We start from the raw sequence: 17,418 nt of genomic DNA, 5'->3' as shown, positions 1-17,418 counted from the left end.
TGGCCGAGACGAGTGCGATTCTCGAATCTCCATCACCTCACAATGGCAATGCCTCTCCGCCTTCCTCTCCAGGAGGATCTCTTGTCACAGAAGTTGGGCACCTTGAACCATCCCAACCTCTCCTCTTCGAATCTGAAGGCATTGCTCCTAGATTGTTCTCTAGCATGGAGCTTACCTGTCCAGATAACGTCCAGTCAGTATGCCTATCTAGCAGGAAACCTACTACTCACAAAACTTACCTCCAGAAGTGGAAACGTTTCTATTCCAAGTGTTCTCTTCACTCGTCTCAAGCATCAGAAATTCCATTCTCTGAGATTCTAGACTGCCTTTTAGACTTAAAGATTCAGGGTCTGTCAGTGAGCTCAGTCAGAATACACCTGGCAGCTATCCCAGCCTTCCAGTCACCCACTGGGGGCTTCTCAGTTTTTTCCCATTCTATCACAACCAGATTCCTCAACAGCTGACACACAACTTGTTTCCCTCTTTACAAAACCCTGCTCCTCCATGGGACCTTAGTTTTGTTCTTTGTGCCTTAAGGAATGCCCCCACCCTCCCTTTGAACCAATGGCTACCTGTTCTCTCCTCCACCTCTCCCTCAAGCCCTCATTCCTTATAGCCATCGCCTCAGCTAGATGAATGGGAGAACTTAGTGTGCCCATGGCAGACCCACCATTCATTACCTCCTACAGAGACATGGTCACACTAATTCCTCAGCCTCGCTTCCTCCCTGTGGTCTCTTTGGAATACCTTGTTAATCAGGAAGTCCATCTATCAGTGTTCTTTCCAAAGCCTCCTGCTTTCAGAGAGGAATCTAGCCTAAACACACTAGATACCAGAAGGGCTCTCGCCTTCTACTTAGACAGGACCAAGACCTTTAGGATCTCTTCCAGACTCTTTGAATCCTTTGCTGAAAGAGTGATGGGACAGCCATTTCCCCACAAAGATAGTCGAAGTGGCTCTCAATTGCATCTTAACGTGCTAGGAGACTGCTGGAATACAATCCCCTCACAGAGTGACAGCACATTCCACTAGGGCTCAGTCCTTACCTATAGCCCTCCTGAAAGATGTTGCATAGCAGAAATCTGCAGATCTGCGCTCATGTTTGTGAAGCAGTATGCCATTTTATCTGCTCCCAGGGCTGATGCTACCTTTGGTGATGCGGTGTTTCGAACTGTCTTGGATTTGCCTCATCAGCGCCCACCTGTATGTTGATTTACTGGTTGGGAGCCTCCCATGGTGGGGCACTCACAGGGCCATATACATGAAGAAGAAGGAGCGGATACTTGTACAGTAACTTGAGTTCTTCAAGATGTTCTGTCCCCTTTAGGTGCTCCACCTCCCGCCCTCCTTCCCCTCTGCTGCAGAGTCTCTGGCTACACAGTTGAGAAGGAACTGAGTGGTGGCAGGTCCGCGCCTCCCTCCTATGCCCTCCTGTGGGAGCATGAGGAACTGCTCTGTATAGATGCAGGCCCACAGACCCTGCTTTACAGTCTCTGGCTAAGGGTGCACAGATACATGAACATCCTATAGTGGAGCACCCATAGGGGAAAAACATCTCAAAGAACTCAAGTTACTGTGTAAATAAGTAACCTCTTCATCTGTGCACTTTTAAAGCCCCCAACATCATAGTGTCTGGGCACTCATTAATTCTTATTTTCAGACTCACAAGCCATCCAGGAAGAACTTAAAAAATATAATTAATAAAGGGTTATAAGAAATATGGCAGAATTAAAATATTGTGTGTCTATCTCTTTATTTTTCCAGACAAACTACTACAGGCCACAAAGCAGTGACACCTGTTATCCATGTGACTGCTTCCCTTCTGGTTCTCATACTCGCTCCTGTGACATGGAGACAGGACAGTGTCCTTGTAAACCTGGGGTGATTGGGCGACAGTGTAACCGTTGCGATAACCCTTTTGCTGAGGTTACCATTCAGGGCTGTGAAGGTACCATACATTTCAGTCATCAACTGCTTCTAACATTTTTTTAAAATGTTATTACTTTAAATGTTATTAAGTGTTATTACTTAAAGAAATAGAAGAGAATTAATTGAGACTAATATTTTATCTAATTTATTCCAAATGTGGAAAGTGCTAGTTAAGAAAAAAGCAAAACCTTCTTGTCCTGTTATTTATGAGACATAGATACATGAATCAGTCTGATAGCATCATAATAACCTCAAATTGTGATGCTGTGCAAGAAGTCCCTAACACCTCCTGCTCCCTATGCCTGTTAAGATCGGTTATGTGAAGGAGTCTGTGTAGGAGGAGATGATTGCACCATTCTTAGGGTGCCCTCTGCTGGCCACCCATGAAACCACATTGACAGTGGTTTCAAATGATTTGTATATTTTACCTTCCCACTCAGGTGGTTGGTTCTTGGTCTCACAACTGTGTCAGGGTAAAGTGAAGTGGAAATTCATGCCCAGAAAAGTAGCTAAAGATAGAGTGTATGGTGTGACATCCAGAGTCCTAAATTAATAATGACCCTTCCTTGGCATATATGTCTTTGATTGCACAATTGAATAGCGCTCAGGTTAAAGGTTGGAGAACACTGGTTTTCAAAAGAGAACAACTATAAATGGTTCCCTATGGAAGCTGTTGGAGATTCCCAGTAAGGTTCTAAGTGCAGGGAAAGCCTTTCTTACTATTAGTTCCCTAACTTTACATTGCTAGAAAAATTGCATTATTTCTTTTTCCTATCACAGTGATTTACAATGGGTGTCCCAAAGCATTTGAAGCTGGCATTTGGTGGCCACAGACTAAGTTTGGACAGCCAGCTGCTGTGCCATGTCCCAAGGGATCAGTGGGTAAGTTGCCTGGGTAGAACATTAACATTTTTATCTGAAGCTGTGGTTTGGGAAAAAATGAGAGTGAAAAAACGTGTATACATAGAGAAGAATTTATTTTAAAAGTCTAGAGATTACAATGTAGCTTGTGGTTGTCACAAGCTGAAGGATTTATCTGGGTATAACTTCCATATCAAGAATTAATTAAAGCACATTCAGGTTAACAAATGAAAGGCAGAACATTAAAATGCAGTAGATAAATAAACAAGTGAATGTAATATGGAAAAGAGTCTAAAACGATATCTGTAAATGAGCACAGTCAAATGTTTCACTTTCCATTCACTCTATAAAGTAATTATTATGTTTTGTTTTCAGCACATAATGGATTACACATGACCTTTAGTGATATAACTCATGGAGACAGGGATAAAATGTGGAGTACTATTTATATGGTATTTGCTTTACTAAATTTTGGCTAATAGAACTTCAGAGGTACAATGTAGCTAAAAGTTTCCATCAAGCACTTTACTTTTATGCAGCATTTTAGATTCCTGATGATTGCATTTTATCAAGAATGTAAGCATGACTTCTCCTTCTGTATGAGTAGCAGCAGCTGCAGGTTTGGGCTGCCTTAGTGTTTCTAAATAAAACATTGATTATAATGGACACATCTGTGCTTCCACAATTTTGTTATGACTATTATCCTTTATATCTAATGGGATGGATCACATGTGACAAAAGTATATGTGTGTGGGATGAAGGAGACAAGTGAAGGACAATCTAATATGAAAATTAGACAATATTCTAGTGCACCTTTCCAAGCAAGTTTCTGTTATTGAAATTCATTGTGTATTTGGAGAATGAGCTTTTTTCTTAAATAAGTATTATTGATTAAGAGAATAGGGATAAAGAAAGGATCTTGGACAGCAAACAGTAGCAGCTGTTAATATGAGTGTTTCACTGAAGACTACAACAATGGACTAAAATAAGATTATTTTCACATAGCTTGTGGAGAATTTTTTTTGTGGAAAATGAAATCTCTGTAACTACTTATCTCATTTCTACACTTGCCAACTCTTATCTGTTGTTATCATTGTCCAAGTGGAATGAACTGTAAATGATTATATAACTTTTAAAAGTAGCACCATGGAGTATCAGCATTGACTCCATATGTTTGAGGAATATTGGTTGCCCTTGAGTCTCCAGTTCTGAGAACTTCCCGGGGGTGGGGGGAGAGTAAATTTATTTTTTTAACTAACTTTATTTCAATTTTCAACTAATATAAATTTTTTGCATAAAATACATTTTCATCAATGATATTTGCACTCCTCTTCTGATTGTTTATGTGTGTATTCTAGTAAATGAGAGAACAGGCAGAGATGTCTGTGGAAATAGCAAATTTTAAGTGAACATTCCAGAACATCAGCAGAAAGCACATTTTGTACTTGCAAATGTGGATATTTGAATTGGAAACCTGAGCCTAGATCACAGCCAGTCAGGGAACAGAAACAATATCATGAGATTTTGTATCCAATCAGAGATAACAAACATAGCTAAAATTTTGAAAAATGAATACCCGTAATCAGCTGTTCACAAGGAATCTACAAACCAAGAAGCATCTGTAGAAATTAGTTGGCAAATAATTTCAAATAATGAATAAATTAAATAAAGTAGAAAGCTGCTTGCAAACGAGTCTAAATGAAAAAAAGAATTTACATTTGTTGCTAAAGTGTTCACTATGAAAATGTGCTTACCTGTAACATTTACAGTGCTCACATGTTGTGAAGCGCAGCTAGCATTTATCCAAGAGACCCACCTGAATGAACTCTCACCTATGTAGGATAGATGTTTCTCTCATCTTTGGTGTTTAGGAATTGCACAATCTTTCTTAGATTCACGGTTGCTTAATTCATCAGAGGATGCTTTGGCAACTAGCATGAGACAGGTTTAGACAGATATCTGGAGGCTAACATAGACCATTGCTGGGGAAATCTATTCAGGAACAACAACAAACTGTGTAACTTTCCTGAGGCTGAGGAATGCTAGTTTGCAAGGTGAAATACGTGCTTTTCTTTAAATGATTTGAAAGTAAAAAGCTAATTTTCTAACAAATTCTATATTGATTTGTGCAGAACTATTGTAGGCCTTGTTAATCCTTTGCTTTGTTTTCTTCAGGGAATGCAGTTCGGCACTGTAATAGTGAGAAAGGCTGGCTCCCTCCTGAGCTTTTTAACTGTACCACCGTTAGCTTTGTGGATCTTAAAATCATGGTAGGAAATGTTTCCTTATTCCTAGCAGCCCAGAGTCTTATTGACCTGTCCAATACACAGTAGCGTCTATACATTATGGACATACTTTGAACATGAATGAATAGACATATAGCTTCCCAAATACGGTGATGGCCACTAGGACTGTAGTCGTATTTGCTTACATCAGTGTCCAAATATGGAGACATTCATTGTGGCCCCCAGTCACACTTGATTAATACATTGACTTCAGTGGAAGAACACTGATTTACAACAACTGAATATCTGGCCCAATGTTTTCCTGGGGATTTATTAGAATTTCCGATGAGTTTTAGTAATTGTTTGTTGGTAAAGGCCCTTGGAGATGTGTCATCCTGTTTTTAAATGCTCATCTTTGGCAAATTTTGTCTTGCATGCTGGAAAACCCACATGATGTTAATGTACATACTAAATAAAATCCCCAACCCCTGTTATCTTCTCTAGTTTCTGCTTCTAATGCTCATCATCTCAGACAATCCCAGTCTCCAACTTGACACTACCAGGCTCCATCTGCCAGCCGTGTAAACTTTCAGACCCTGCATTTCCCTTTAGAACCTTTTCCCTTCTCTGACAGTCATGCAATGTCCTCTCCCCTTCTTTCCCAGTAGTATCTCTGTTTGGATCAGATGATTCCTCTGTCCCATAAATCTCTAGATGATGGAAAGCAACAGTGTCTTTGTTACTGGAATGACTGAACTAAGACTGTTGCTAAATTGTTTTCTCTTATTTTTTCTCCTTTCCACTTCAGAATGAAAAACTACATCTCAATGAGACCAAACTGGATGGAGACAAGTCCATACAGATTGCTAAAGTGCTGCAGAATGCCACCAAGTACACCAACTCCTTGTATGGGAATGATCTGAGGACAGCATACCTGCTCATGATCAGGGTCCTGCAGTATGAGAGCCAGCAGCAAGGGTTTGACCTAGCTGCGACAAGAGATGCAGAATTCAATGAAGTAAGAGAGATATGATGTGCTCATAGGTTCTCATTGATATGTTCATTTAGAAATTCATGAGTTCACCTCAAACCCAGACGGAGTGAATGTGCCAATGAGTTATTTAATTTGTTTTTACAAATTATTCCTTCTTTTGAATAGTTTGAAATTAAATTTGACTATGTAGGGAGTGAGACTATAGGTAAAGGTCATGATAGTACCATCCAAAAAGCAGAATTCTCAAAACTAGAAAGTAATTGAGGGAAAGTGCTAATATTGAGTAAAATAGCTTTGTTTATCACATTCTGCTGTTCAATGGAAAACCAGCCAGATATTACCAAACTTTCATTTCAATATAGTACATAAAATGCACAAGGTGAATTAACTCTGAAGGTGGGTTATCCTGTTGTCCTCACATTGGATTTAAAAATCCTTTTAGAGGAGTGTGAAAAATGAATAAATATACATCTGTATCATACCTTGCCTATAATATCCAGTGTAGCTATTCCTTTACAGAAAATGCATCAGAATCCTTTATTTATGCATTTCTAATACAAACAAAATTATAACTGGTCTATTACTGGCTCTGGAGTTTTATATTTTGTTTTCATTAGAACAGAAGTAGCATTTTGACCAAAGCTCCCCTGCAGAATTCTTTAAAAACTTTTCTGACAATTTTGTATTCTGTAGTAATACTCCTTTTCCTGGTTTTCTATCCACAGAAGAGCACTGGTAGGCTGTTTGTGCTAGTGTTAATTTGCAGACAAATATCTGTTGATGATGGTGTATCAAATCCAAAAAAATCCTATAAAAATAGAGAGTTCAATGCAGTTTAGGAACAAAGTGGTTTCCTCGCTGATGTAGAAAATTTCTCAGTATCTCAGGCTATTCAGTTTACAAATAGTAAAAAAGACTTTTGAAACAGTTGACTTTTTAGATTCTCCAGGTTTTAAGAAATTCTTTTTTTCTTCCTTAATGCAAACACTGTGCCAACAAACTTGTAGCTTCAGGCACTGGATTTGGATGAATTTACACACCCAAGCCTTGAGATGGAAATGCATAAGAACTTAGTGGGTTTTGTTAAATAAAAGTATGAACAAAAAGGAAGAGAAATAATCTACTTTTGAAATTTTGACTTCCATTTATTTAAAATATTTTCATGTACATAGCACTAAAATACCCACCATAATAGTCAGTAGCTACCTAAGTATTTTTAGGAGAGATCAAGAATTAAAGTAAGTATGTTTTGGACATCTAATGCATCTTTAACGAGAACCCATATGGAGAAGATGATATGGTTTAGGCTGAGAAACGGTAAGGAAAGGCAGAAGAAGTTTGCTGGTCATTGTTGAGTGAAGACTGTAAAACGCAGCAGAGTGGGTAATGCAAATAGCAGTCATGAAAATTGGTGAGTTCTATTACAAGATGTAGCAGTTTGACACTCACCAGTGCTGCACCTCCTGCTGGTCATCCAGGAATTAGCTCTTTTCCAGCCCTCAGAGTGCCTCCTGCTGGCCGGTGTTGCCCTTGTCTCAGACCCCTGTGTCCCTCCTGGACCCCGGTGCCCTTTACCTCAGGGTTCTGCCACAGCAGTATCCCCACACTCTGGGTCTCCCCTCCCAGGGGAACCCCCCAACCCTCTATATACACCTTGCCTCAGTGGCTACTGCCAGTCATCACCTAGCCCCAGTTCTCTGGGGCAGACTGCAGTCTGTAATGGCCGCTCATCACTGGCAAGAGGGTAGGACCAGCTGCCTCTGCCTATCCCCAGGCTACACCTCTTCAGCCCCGGTACCTCTTCAGGCCTTAAACAAGGCCTCAACCTGGGGAGTTGCCAGACTGGAGCTCCCCAGCACTGCTCTGCATCAGGTACCCTCTGTTCCCAGGCAGCTAGACCCTTCTCCCTCCAAGGCTGGAGAGAGACTAACCCAGTGCCTCCCTTAGCCCTTCTTATGCTGTACTGGCCCAGGCTGGCCCTGATTGGCTGCCTCAAGCCTGCTCATGATTGGCTCTCAGCCTCAGCCCTCTCCAAGGGCTGGCCTTTAACCTTTCAGGGCCGGAGCGGGGTGACTGCCCTGGTACACAAGGCTGCTACCATACTCTGCTACAATGTGGCTTTAGCTAACCAGGTGATATATGGGTCCTTTGTAAAGATGTTGTCAGTTCTTTTTGTTATCTCAGACCAATACTTAAGAGGCATCTTTCCCCTCTGCCAGCCAAATGAATGTTTTTAGGAGGATGGTTATAGGCATGTTAGTCTAGGCCCTCATGGAGCGTAATTTAATTCCTACCATAATTGTATCCAAATTTATCCTCATATGTTATGTTTTTTGATACCATACAATAGTGTTTTCTACATTTGCTCCAAGAGCTTCTTGTAAGAATTTCAGTGTTCTTGTTTAATTGAGCCTTATACAGTATTATTTTGTTTACTTGTTTTTCTATTGTGTCTCAAGGTTCCATTGTAATATTTTGTTTAGTCTCCTAAATAAGAGCTGTATATGCAGAAGTTTATCCAAGAGCCTTTTTTTTTAACAGATTTTTATTTTAACACAACATAGAAATGGAAAAACACCCAACATATAATTTCAATTTTCTTTCAGGATTATGAGTTTGTAATCACAAATTAAGATTAGTTCTTGCCACGTATGTTCCCCAACAAGATGAAAAACAGGGACTGATTCATAGATTCCTTGATGATTCTGAACAAATATGAAACTCTGTAAGATAGGACACCGTGTCTTCCAGTTGGAAAATTAGATTTTTAACAGGTCTTATTCATCTGACTTCCCCAGGGGTGTTTCCTAACCTCGTTAGCAAGCAGTCTCTGCCTGTCCTGTCTCATCTCTGTGAGAGGCAAAGCCAGTATGTTTAAGTGTTCTTTCTGAGCAGGGCCGGCTCCAGGCACCAGCCCTCCAAGCATGTGCTTGGGGCGGCACCTGGAGGGGGGCAGCGCTCACCCGGGGAGAGCGGGGCTGCGGCCGGGCTCGCCACCCTCCCTTGGCGCTCCGGACGGTCAGGGAGAGCGGGGCCCTGGCCAGGCTCTCCGCCCTCCTCCCGGCGCTCCGGCCAGCCGGCCGGAGAGAGCGGGGCCGCAGCCCAGCCCGCCACCCTCCCCTGCCACGCTCCCCGCCTGGGGCGGCAAAAAAGCCAGAGCCAGCCCTGTTTCTGAGTTGTCTTGATTGGTTTCCTGCTTTAAAAAAACCCTTTCTTGTAGTCTCTGATCATTGTGCAGGTTGCTAATGAAAAGCTTGAAGGGATTTCTTATAAGTAAAACAACCTGTGGGTAACTAAAAGTTGTGCATTTATTTGATAAGGCTGGAGCAGAACATGCCTTAAAATGTTTCATTGTGCGTTCATCTGAGGCAGTAATGCAAATCATTTACAATATTCCTCACTTGAAACCTAGCCCAGCTAAACTCTCCCAGTTGCCTTTTATTGGGTATTCTAATCATTTAGGTGTATATTTATTTTTGTTCCTAGAATCTCATTAAAGTGGGTAGTGCCCTTCTGGACCCCAGCACCAAGGAGCACTGGGAGCAGATCCAGCGAACAGAGGGTGGCACATCCCACTTACTGAAACATTATGAGGAATATTTCAACAATGTGGCCCAGAACATGAAGAAAACGTACCTAAAACCTTTTGTCATTATTGCCACAAATATGAGTGAGTAGCTATTGGAAACTGTCATTTTCTGTTAGATGAAATTCCCTGATACTTGAGAGCATCAGGTATTGTCCATCCACTGAACCAGCAACGATTTTTCCAATGCCATACAGGAAATGTATGGTGAAGCTAGGAATAGAATCCATATTTTCTAACTACCAGTCCTGTGCATTCCTCCTTTTTGTCCCTCCTACCATTCCTCTTACCAGCCTTCTTCCCCACTGTCATATGTAAAAGTCTACATTTTATACTTTTCCAGAAGATCACATAAAGTGCAGTAGACTCTGAAAATTGACACTGCCAGTTCATATTTGTCTCTCAATGAGCACTAGAGAAATTTGCTTTTTGCTAGCAAAAATACATTTTCTACCTGCATTTTCTACCTGCTTAGCCTGGGATATTAGAGAGACTAGGTGAGTGAGGCTTAAACAGAGTTACAGCATTGCATATAACCTGGGATATAGAAGTCAAGCTGGGTCTTTCCAGTTTGTTCGTAATCAGCAGCAATAAAGATTCTGCAGCACAAATTCTAACCTCAGGTACACATGTGCAACTCAATTAAGGGCAATGATAAATATGACTGAGTATGGCTCTGCCATTGATCTTGCACAGAAATTTAATCCAACTCATTTTCTTTGTTGTGTTGTTTCTGCAGTGCAAACAGGAGAAAGAAATAGTAAAAACTTATTTTTGAAATAGCATATCTGGCTATTTGAACACATACAAGAAGTTGGGCTGTTGAGTTAGAATCTGCCATTTTTAGATAGTTTATGTTCAGGACAGAATAGCACTTTATTAATGTGAAATATTTTTTGTGTTAAATTTGTAACCGTTACATATGCATGTACCTTTATATTCTTTAAATATGAAATAATGCTGTAACATATGATTTCAGTCATCACTGAAAATAATTATTGAGATTACATTTGGCATTTTTTTGGTTCAAATTTCTTAATGCCATGGATTTTCTAAACTATAGGTAAAATTTCATTTTTGGATAATACCATATTTGATTGAAATGAAGTTAATATTATGAGGAACTTAATTTTTTTTTCACAGTTATTGCTGTTGACATCTTTGACAAGTCTAATTTTACGGGCGCTAAAGTACCACGGTTTGACAGGATTAAAGAAGATTATCCTAAAGATTTGGAGTCATCTGTTTTGTTCCCTGATACTTTGTTCAGACCTTCAGATAGAAAAGGTAAAACACCTCTCCAGACATTTTGGAAACTTTCAGTAGTAATTTTCCAATCGACTCTTAGGGATCAGTTATGCCTCTTATGAGGCAGAATTGTCCTGGGGCGGAGGTGGGATAATTATATACATTAAGTGAACCTTATGTAGAGATATAATTACTCTGCGGACCTGTAAGACATAATGTCTTCAGGGCACTAAGGGGAGCAATCTGGGTTGGGAAACTTGCTATACCTGTTTATCAGTCCCCTCACACTGCTCTGTCACTGTGCACAGTAATGGTCCTGTCATTTATTCCACACAGGAATGGCCTTTAGCACTATTGGCAGCACTCATGGCCTCCCCGCACCCACAGGCTTCACAGCATATCCATCCAAATGATAGCTGGCCCTAGTACAGTCATATCTTGTCAACCTGCCCGAGTTGGGGAAATTCTTATAGACTGACATATGTTCTAGGGCTAGACGATTCTCTGAAAATCCCACAGCTCAGATTTACACCTGACAGTTTGATGATCTGCCATTTTTTGTATCTGTTCTGGAACGGAAGATACTGCAAATCATTGTATCAGAAACCCTTCAAACATCATTGTTAATGAAAACTTGTATTCAGAGATTAGCTGTTCATTCCAGACAGGGAAGTTGTTTCTTATTCACCCCAAAATAGCAGGAATATAGCCCTGTTTCTATAGGAACTCAATAAAATCCACAGTATGTAAGTGGACATTAGATGCACCTGGTCTCCTGTGAAGGCATGAGTGAGAATTTCGGCAGAAACAGTCAGTGGTGGCACAGATGAGCAGAGCAAGTGAAAGACAGATTTACAGACAATATGGCATGAAAGATGGAGAGGCCAGAATCGAGGATGGTGCCAAGTTAACAGACAGCAAAGGCAAATAGAAGGTCTAACTGAAACAGGCAAGTTAAGGATATGTTTGAAAGTGGACCTCTCACAAAGATGCAGAGTTCTGCCTTTGAGACATTTGAAGAAAGTTGAGATAAAACCACAAGACAAGGTCAACACAGTCAGAGAGAATAGCCCAATAGCATCATTAAAAGTGTCAAACGTTATGTATGGCTGAGTATCCTCAATATAAAAATAGATCAGTATAAAATAAATAATATATAAGGTAATACATTTGTAATGAAGATTTTTCTTATAAGTAATATATTTACGCTATCTGTCTCTTTTCTGTAAGGGGAAAGCAAATGGCAAAACAAAACACTCCACAGTACACACAATCCTCCCCCTAGGGAAAGGATGTGAGAGAGAATAAACTTCACATGGCAGATGTTAGCCAGATCATTTAGGGCACCGTTAGAAGGTTCTTAGGCCCTATGGTAATTAGGGAGATATTGCCAAAATTTGAAGATCATATGGAGGTGCCAATTTAAAGTAAAAACTCTGTGGCCCATTACTGTTGCACTCCGGAAAGGCACACAATGTACTGTTAATCTTGCACGGTGCATGCAGCATAAGAAGGATAATATACATGGGTTTTAATATTTCTCCTTAAATTGCACATCTTATTTAAATGTATGTGCCTGTTTTAGCCCCAGAACTGCTCATATTCTAACTAGATAGAAGGATGGTTCCATTGTTATTTGATTTTCAATTGTATGATTATATAGTATGCAATGTAGTCATATAAAGTATCCTGAAACATGGTCTCAAAAATGTGCTCAGTGCTGAGCATCTTAAGTTACCTGCGCACGAATGTTAACATAGGTAACAAACTGTAAACATCTGTTTAAATGGCAGCCCAAACTTATAGGGAAAGAGTTAGACTTGAATATTTGTGTTGATTTTGTAGTGGCACCTACAATGAAGCCATCAAACCAAAAATTATCCTCTAAGCCGGATAACGGTATTTTAAACCCTGAGAATGCACTTACAAAGAGAAAGAAGCGAAACCCAGATGAGTCTAACCAGCATGCCGTTGCTATGGTGATTATATACCGATCTCTAGGACAACTTTTACCTGAGCACTACGATCCTGACAGAAGAAGCTTAAGGTAAACCTTATACACATCTGTGAACAACTCATAGAATCCCTCTGACTTGCTTTGAATGCTAGATGGTCAGTGGTGCTATTATATTACAATTATACTTCTCAGTTATCAGCTGTAATCCATTTGTTACTGTAAAAATAATTGTCTGCAGATCTGTCCTTCTCTTGTTCTAGATATTTGAGACTGTAGGCTGTTGTGTGAGAGCAACCAGATCAGCAATGCTAGGTCTGAGAAATGTAAACACCTTGGGTTCTGATTGTGCAGCCATGACAGCTCCTTGATTGCAACACTCATATGCAGTAGCTGCAAAATTGGGCTGTTGTATTTTAATGTTAAAATCTTTTTGCAACTTTGCTTTATTTCCACAGGTTACCTAATCGACCCATCATTAACACACCCATAGTGAGCACCACAATTCATAGTGATGGGGAGCCTGTACCGAACCTCCTGGAAAAGCCCATTATACTTGAATATGCCATGCTGGAAACAGAGGAGAGAACTAAGCCAGTCTGTGTGTTCTGGAACCACTCAATCATGTATGTTTGGTGACTTCTTTAATATTTTGGAAGGGAGCCATGCCATACCATGCCATTGCAGTGCAGGTTTCAGAAGTTCAGGTTGAGAAGGAGGCACCGTAGAAGACTAATATGAGCCCTTTTGTTCTTAGTTTGTTCATGTAGGCAGTCTGGGAATAATGACATGAAGTCACTTTCCACGAGGCATTATCAATATAAAAGTAATTAGAATATCTCCTGAGAACAAAAGGATGATCCTCTAAAAATGTGGCTTTCTAACAAACTCTCACTGCAGGATGCGTAACTTTCTGCAATATCTTATCACAGTGAAATATTAGCCGTAGGAAAGCCAGTGATTTTACAAACTCCAAGTGAGCTTTTTGGGAGCTCTGGGAAGGAAATCTGTGTGAGGATTTGCTTGCTGGGTTCCTTGCCTATTGTTCCATCCTCCAGTCCTTGCAGTTGAAGGGGCGCATAGTAGAGAAAACTCCCTGTGCCTTCCCATACTCTCTGTGGCATGACCAAGCCCAATTTGGCTATATATGAGTACAATTATAACAGCTAGCTGTTCTTCATACAAGAACAAGTGGAAATGTGATTCTTAAACAGAGTTGATGAGATTACAAATTTTAAACTGAATTACATACACCACAATCTAACCTCAAAATATCATTTTGAAATAAAAAGTGGATCACAAGGACAATTGTGCTAGTTACTAGTAACTTATCTTTCCTCCAATAGACCATTGCTTATTTGTCTTTGTTTTTGTGAAAAATGAAAGGGATGTGTGAATGGGTGGGAAGGGAAGTGTCTATTATGGAACCTTTGACCCCTTCTCATTCCATCTTTCAGGCCATCGTGCCATCATGATCAGGCAGCAGTTTCTGTGTGTGACTTTCATGCAGGGAGAATAAGAAGAAATATTCTCAGTCTAGTCTAGTCTTTCATATTTGGTAAAGAGAGCAGTTGAAAACTCAAATATTCCTTAAAGATACAGCAAATGCTATGAACAATATTATGTTGTGTAAGCATTTTGGGATTCTACAACTTCATGAAAATATAAAGAGCAGTCCTCTTTCAAATATTTTTAAGGGTGTGGGGAAAAGGAATGAACATTTTGTGTTGAGTTAAATTCCCATTCAGCATTTAATAAATCTGAGGTATTAAAATCAATATATAAATATAAAAAATGAAAGTCCCAAATCAAGAGATTACAAATATACTAATAGGATTATAATAGTCTCTTTTTCAGGAAAAACATATTGAGTGTGCATTTTTCAGAGAGAGATCAAAGAGGCAACGAAAATCTAAAACAGCAGTAATTAAGTTTAGAGAAGCAATTTCTTGACACCTTAAACAATTGCTTCTGTGAATAGCTGATAAAAGAGAATGATAATTCCTATGTTCCTAAAGTTTTTCAGTAATAGTACGGGTTAAAATAATTCAATAGTTTTAAATAGTTTGATATTTTGCCTCTTTTGTTGCTGACTACTTCATTGGTACTGCAGTCTGTTTTGTGGCTTCTTCACAATTGCCGTTAAAAACCAACTTTGTTCATAGGCTTTATAATTTCTTGTAACAAAAGAATTTTAAGTAAGCTAACTATGTTTAAAGGGGCTAGTTATCTTAAAAACACAGTTAAAATATTATATTGCCAAATGGAAAAAACAGTTAAAATATCTAACTAGAAGCCTTTGAAATGAATACAGTAATATTTGTTGTTCATAATTTTTACAGACTAGAGTATTAGGTTTCAGAACAAATTCATCCCTGAAGTCAGAGGAGTTACACCTGGTGGAATTAGGAAGCCTTGTTGGGTTATCTGATCCTCTCTGGTGCTGGTGCAGGATATCCCTCGATATAGAATATTGTTCTCTGTAATGTGTTTTTTCATATTTTCTCCAATCTGATTTTAAAAGAACACAGTTTAAAATCTCACACTTCCGTTTGAAAATACTTGTAACAATCATGGGTGAAACAATACCTAAGATAACTGAGAAATTAAAGGTGAAAATATATTTCTCGGTATTTTCAGTTTGTTTACTTTGCACAAGTGACATCACTTGGTTTTGCCACAAAAACTGGGCAGTGGGACTTGGGGATGCACGTTATATCTGAAACCATTTCTGACTCAGCTTTTGAAACTGACTAGATTTCAGGGTGATAGTGTCCCAGTAAATTAATGCAGGTGAAGGCTGCCAATATTCATCTTTGTCTAGGATGCTTTCCCCACTAGTCTAAAACTGAGAGCAGCATTAGTGATTAGTATCATTGCTGGGGTGAGGTGTGAAAGGAGGAAGTGGTCATGTAGGGATGCTCTAGAACAATAAAAGTTTATCACTTTACTTGTGCTTTCTTCATTCAACAGAGTTGGTGGGACTGGAGGCTGGTCCTCCAAAGGGTGTGAGCTTTTTTCCAGAAACCAGAGCCATGTTTCTTGCCAGTGCAATCACATGACCAGCTTTGCAGTGCTAATGGACATTTCAAAACGAGAGGTGAGTGGCCGCACTCATGCAGCTGCCAGGCTAAAGGTGTTTTTAAGGGCCTCAGGTGTGATTTAAGAGCTTTCCCCCAACTGGTTAATTCCTTCTTTGCTTCTCCTGCAAACAAAGCCAACAGCATGTCAGAGATGTATTCTTGTGGTGCCTGCCAATGCTGCTGCAGTGAGGCCTATGTCCATATTCTCATTGAGTTTATTACATGGTCATAAAAATGTTGTTCTGGACTAAAAATTAATACAGAAGACCACAAATTAGAATGTTGTGGGGTGGGGGCGGTGGGTGCAGGTTCCTTCTCAGTTCAGAAAAGGCTGCTTTGTGTCTTGTTATACCATGGTATGATAGACTAACGAGCCAGATATCAAATATTTGTTCCCTGTGTAGATACTTACAGACTGTGATAAAGTCACCCCTTAATCTTCACTTTGTTAAGCCAAATAGATTGAGCTCCTTGAGTGTCTTGCTATGAGACATGTTTCTTTGCTTTAATCAGTCTCATAAGTGTGCCCTTGTTGCCAAGAAGGCTAACGGCATTTTGGGCTGTATAAGTAGGGGCATTGCCAGCAGATCGAGGGACGTGATCATTTCCCTTTATTTGACATTGGTGAGGCCTCATCTGGAGGCCAGTTTTGGGCCCCACACTACAAGAAGGATGTGGAGAAATTGGAAAGAGTCCAGCAGAGGGCAACAAAAATGATTAGGGGTCTGGAGCACATGACTTATGAGGAGAGGCTGAAGGAACTAGGATTGTTTAGTCTGCAGAAGAGAAGAATGAGGGGGGATTTGATAGCCGCTTTCAACTACCTGAAAGGGGATTCCAAAGGGGATGGATCTAGACTGTTCTCAGTGGTGGCAGATGACAGAACAAGGAGTAATGGTCTCAAGTTGCAGTGGGGGAGGTTTAAGTTGGATATTAGGAAAAACTTTTTCACTAGGAGGGTGGTGAAGCACTGGAATGGGTTACCTAGAGAGGTGGTGGAATCTCCTTCCTTAAAGGTTTTTAAGGTCAGGCTTGAGAAAGCTCTGGCTGGGATGATTTAGTTGGGGATTGGTCCTGCTTTGAGCGGGGGGGTTGGACTAGATGACCTCCTGAGGTCCCTTCCAATCCTGATATTCTCTGATTCTATAGATGAAGACTTCTTCCCACACCACAGGTGGCTGCGCTTTATAGATATGTGAGTGGTCCTTATGTAGAAATGTCCACATGCTCCCCTCATCCAGAAATACATAAATGGGAACAAACAAATGCATGAACTTAACAGGTCCACTGAAACTTGAGTGTCTGTAACTCTCCCCACACAGTCTGTGGGGCAGATAGGGTCCAGGGCGGGCAGGCAACAGGGCCCAAAAAGGCAATGGAGGTCTTGTGATTATTTGGATCCTTGCTCGCAACCCTGTGTACCCACTCTGTATTGCCCTACATCCACGCCCCACCCACCATGCCTCCCCGTCCCCAAGCGATAGCAGCAGAGCGAGACTGGCAGTCCACTGTCACTGGTGATGATGTCCTGCTGCATT

The 17,418-nt window shown here is 40.3% G+C and overlaps 1 protein-coding gene across 9 annotated transcripts in view; it reads left to right on the top strand.

Annotated features, from left to right (window-relative positions):
* The window catches only part of CELSR1 (cadherin EGF LAG seven-pass G-type receptor 1), a 319,999-nt gene that overhangs the window by 224,386 nt on the left and 78,195 nt on the right, over positions 1-17,418 (top strand). For all 9 annotated transcript variants that reach the window (XR_008443926.1, XR_008443929.1, XR_008443927.1 and 6 more), the window contains exons 15-23: positions 1,765-1,948; positions 2,710-2,811; positions 4,966-5,060; positions 5,824-6,033; positions 9,496-9,679; positions 10,739-10,882; positions 12,689-12,890; positions 13,256-13,423; positions 15,771-15,897. Coding sequence is in view for 4 of the 9 variants with exons in the window: in XM_054019353.1 (XP_053875328.1) it covers positions 1,765-1,948; positions 2,710-2,811; positions 4,966-5,060; positions 5,824-6,033; positions 9,496-9,679; positions 10,739-10,882; positions 12,689-12,890; positions 13,256-13,423; positions 15,771-15,897 (1,416 nt within the window). In the remaining 5 variants the exon portion in view is untranslated. The remainder of the gene's footprint in view (positions 1-1,764; positions 1,949-2,709; positions 2,812-4,965; positions 5,061-5,823; positions 6,034-9,495; positions 9,680-10,738; positions 10,883-12,688; positions 12,891-13,255; positions 13,424-15,770; positions 15,898-17,418) is intronic.

Source organism: Malaclemys terrapin, chromosome 1 (assembly GCF_027887155.1).
Source record: "Malaclemys terrapin pileata isolate rMalTer1 chromosome 1, rMalTer1.hap1, whole genome shotgun sequence".
Classification (NCBI taxonomy): Eukaryota; Metazoa; Chordata; order Testudines; family Emydidae; genus Malaclemys; species Malaclemys terrapin.
Note: the sequence above shows the minus strand (reverse complement) of the source record. Positions and strands in the feature narration are given on the sequence as shown.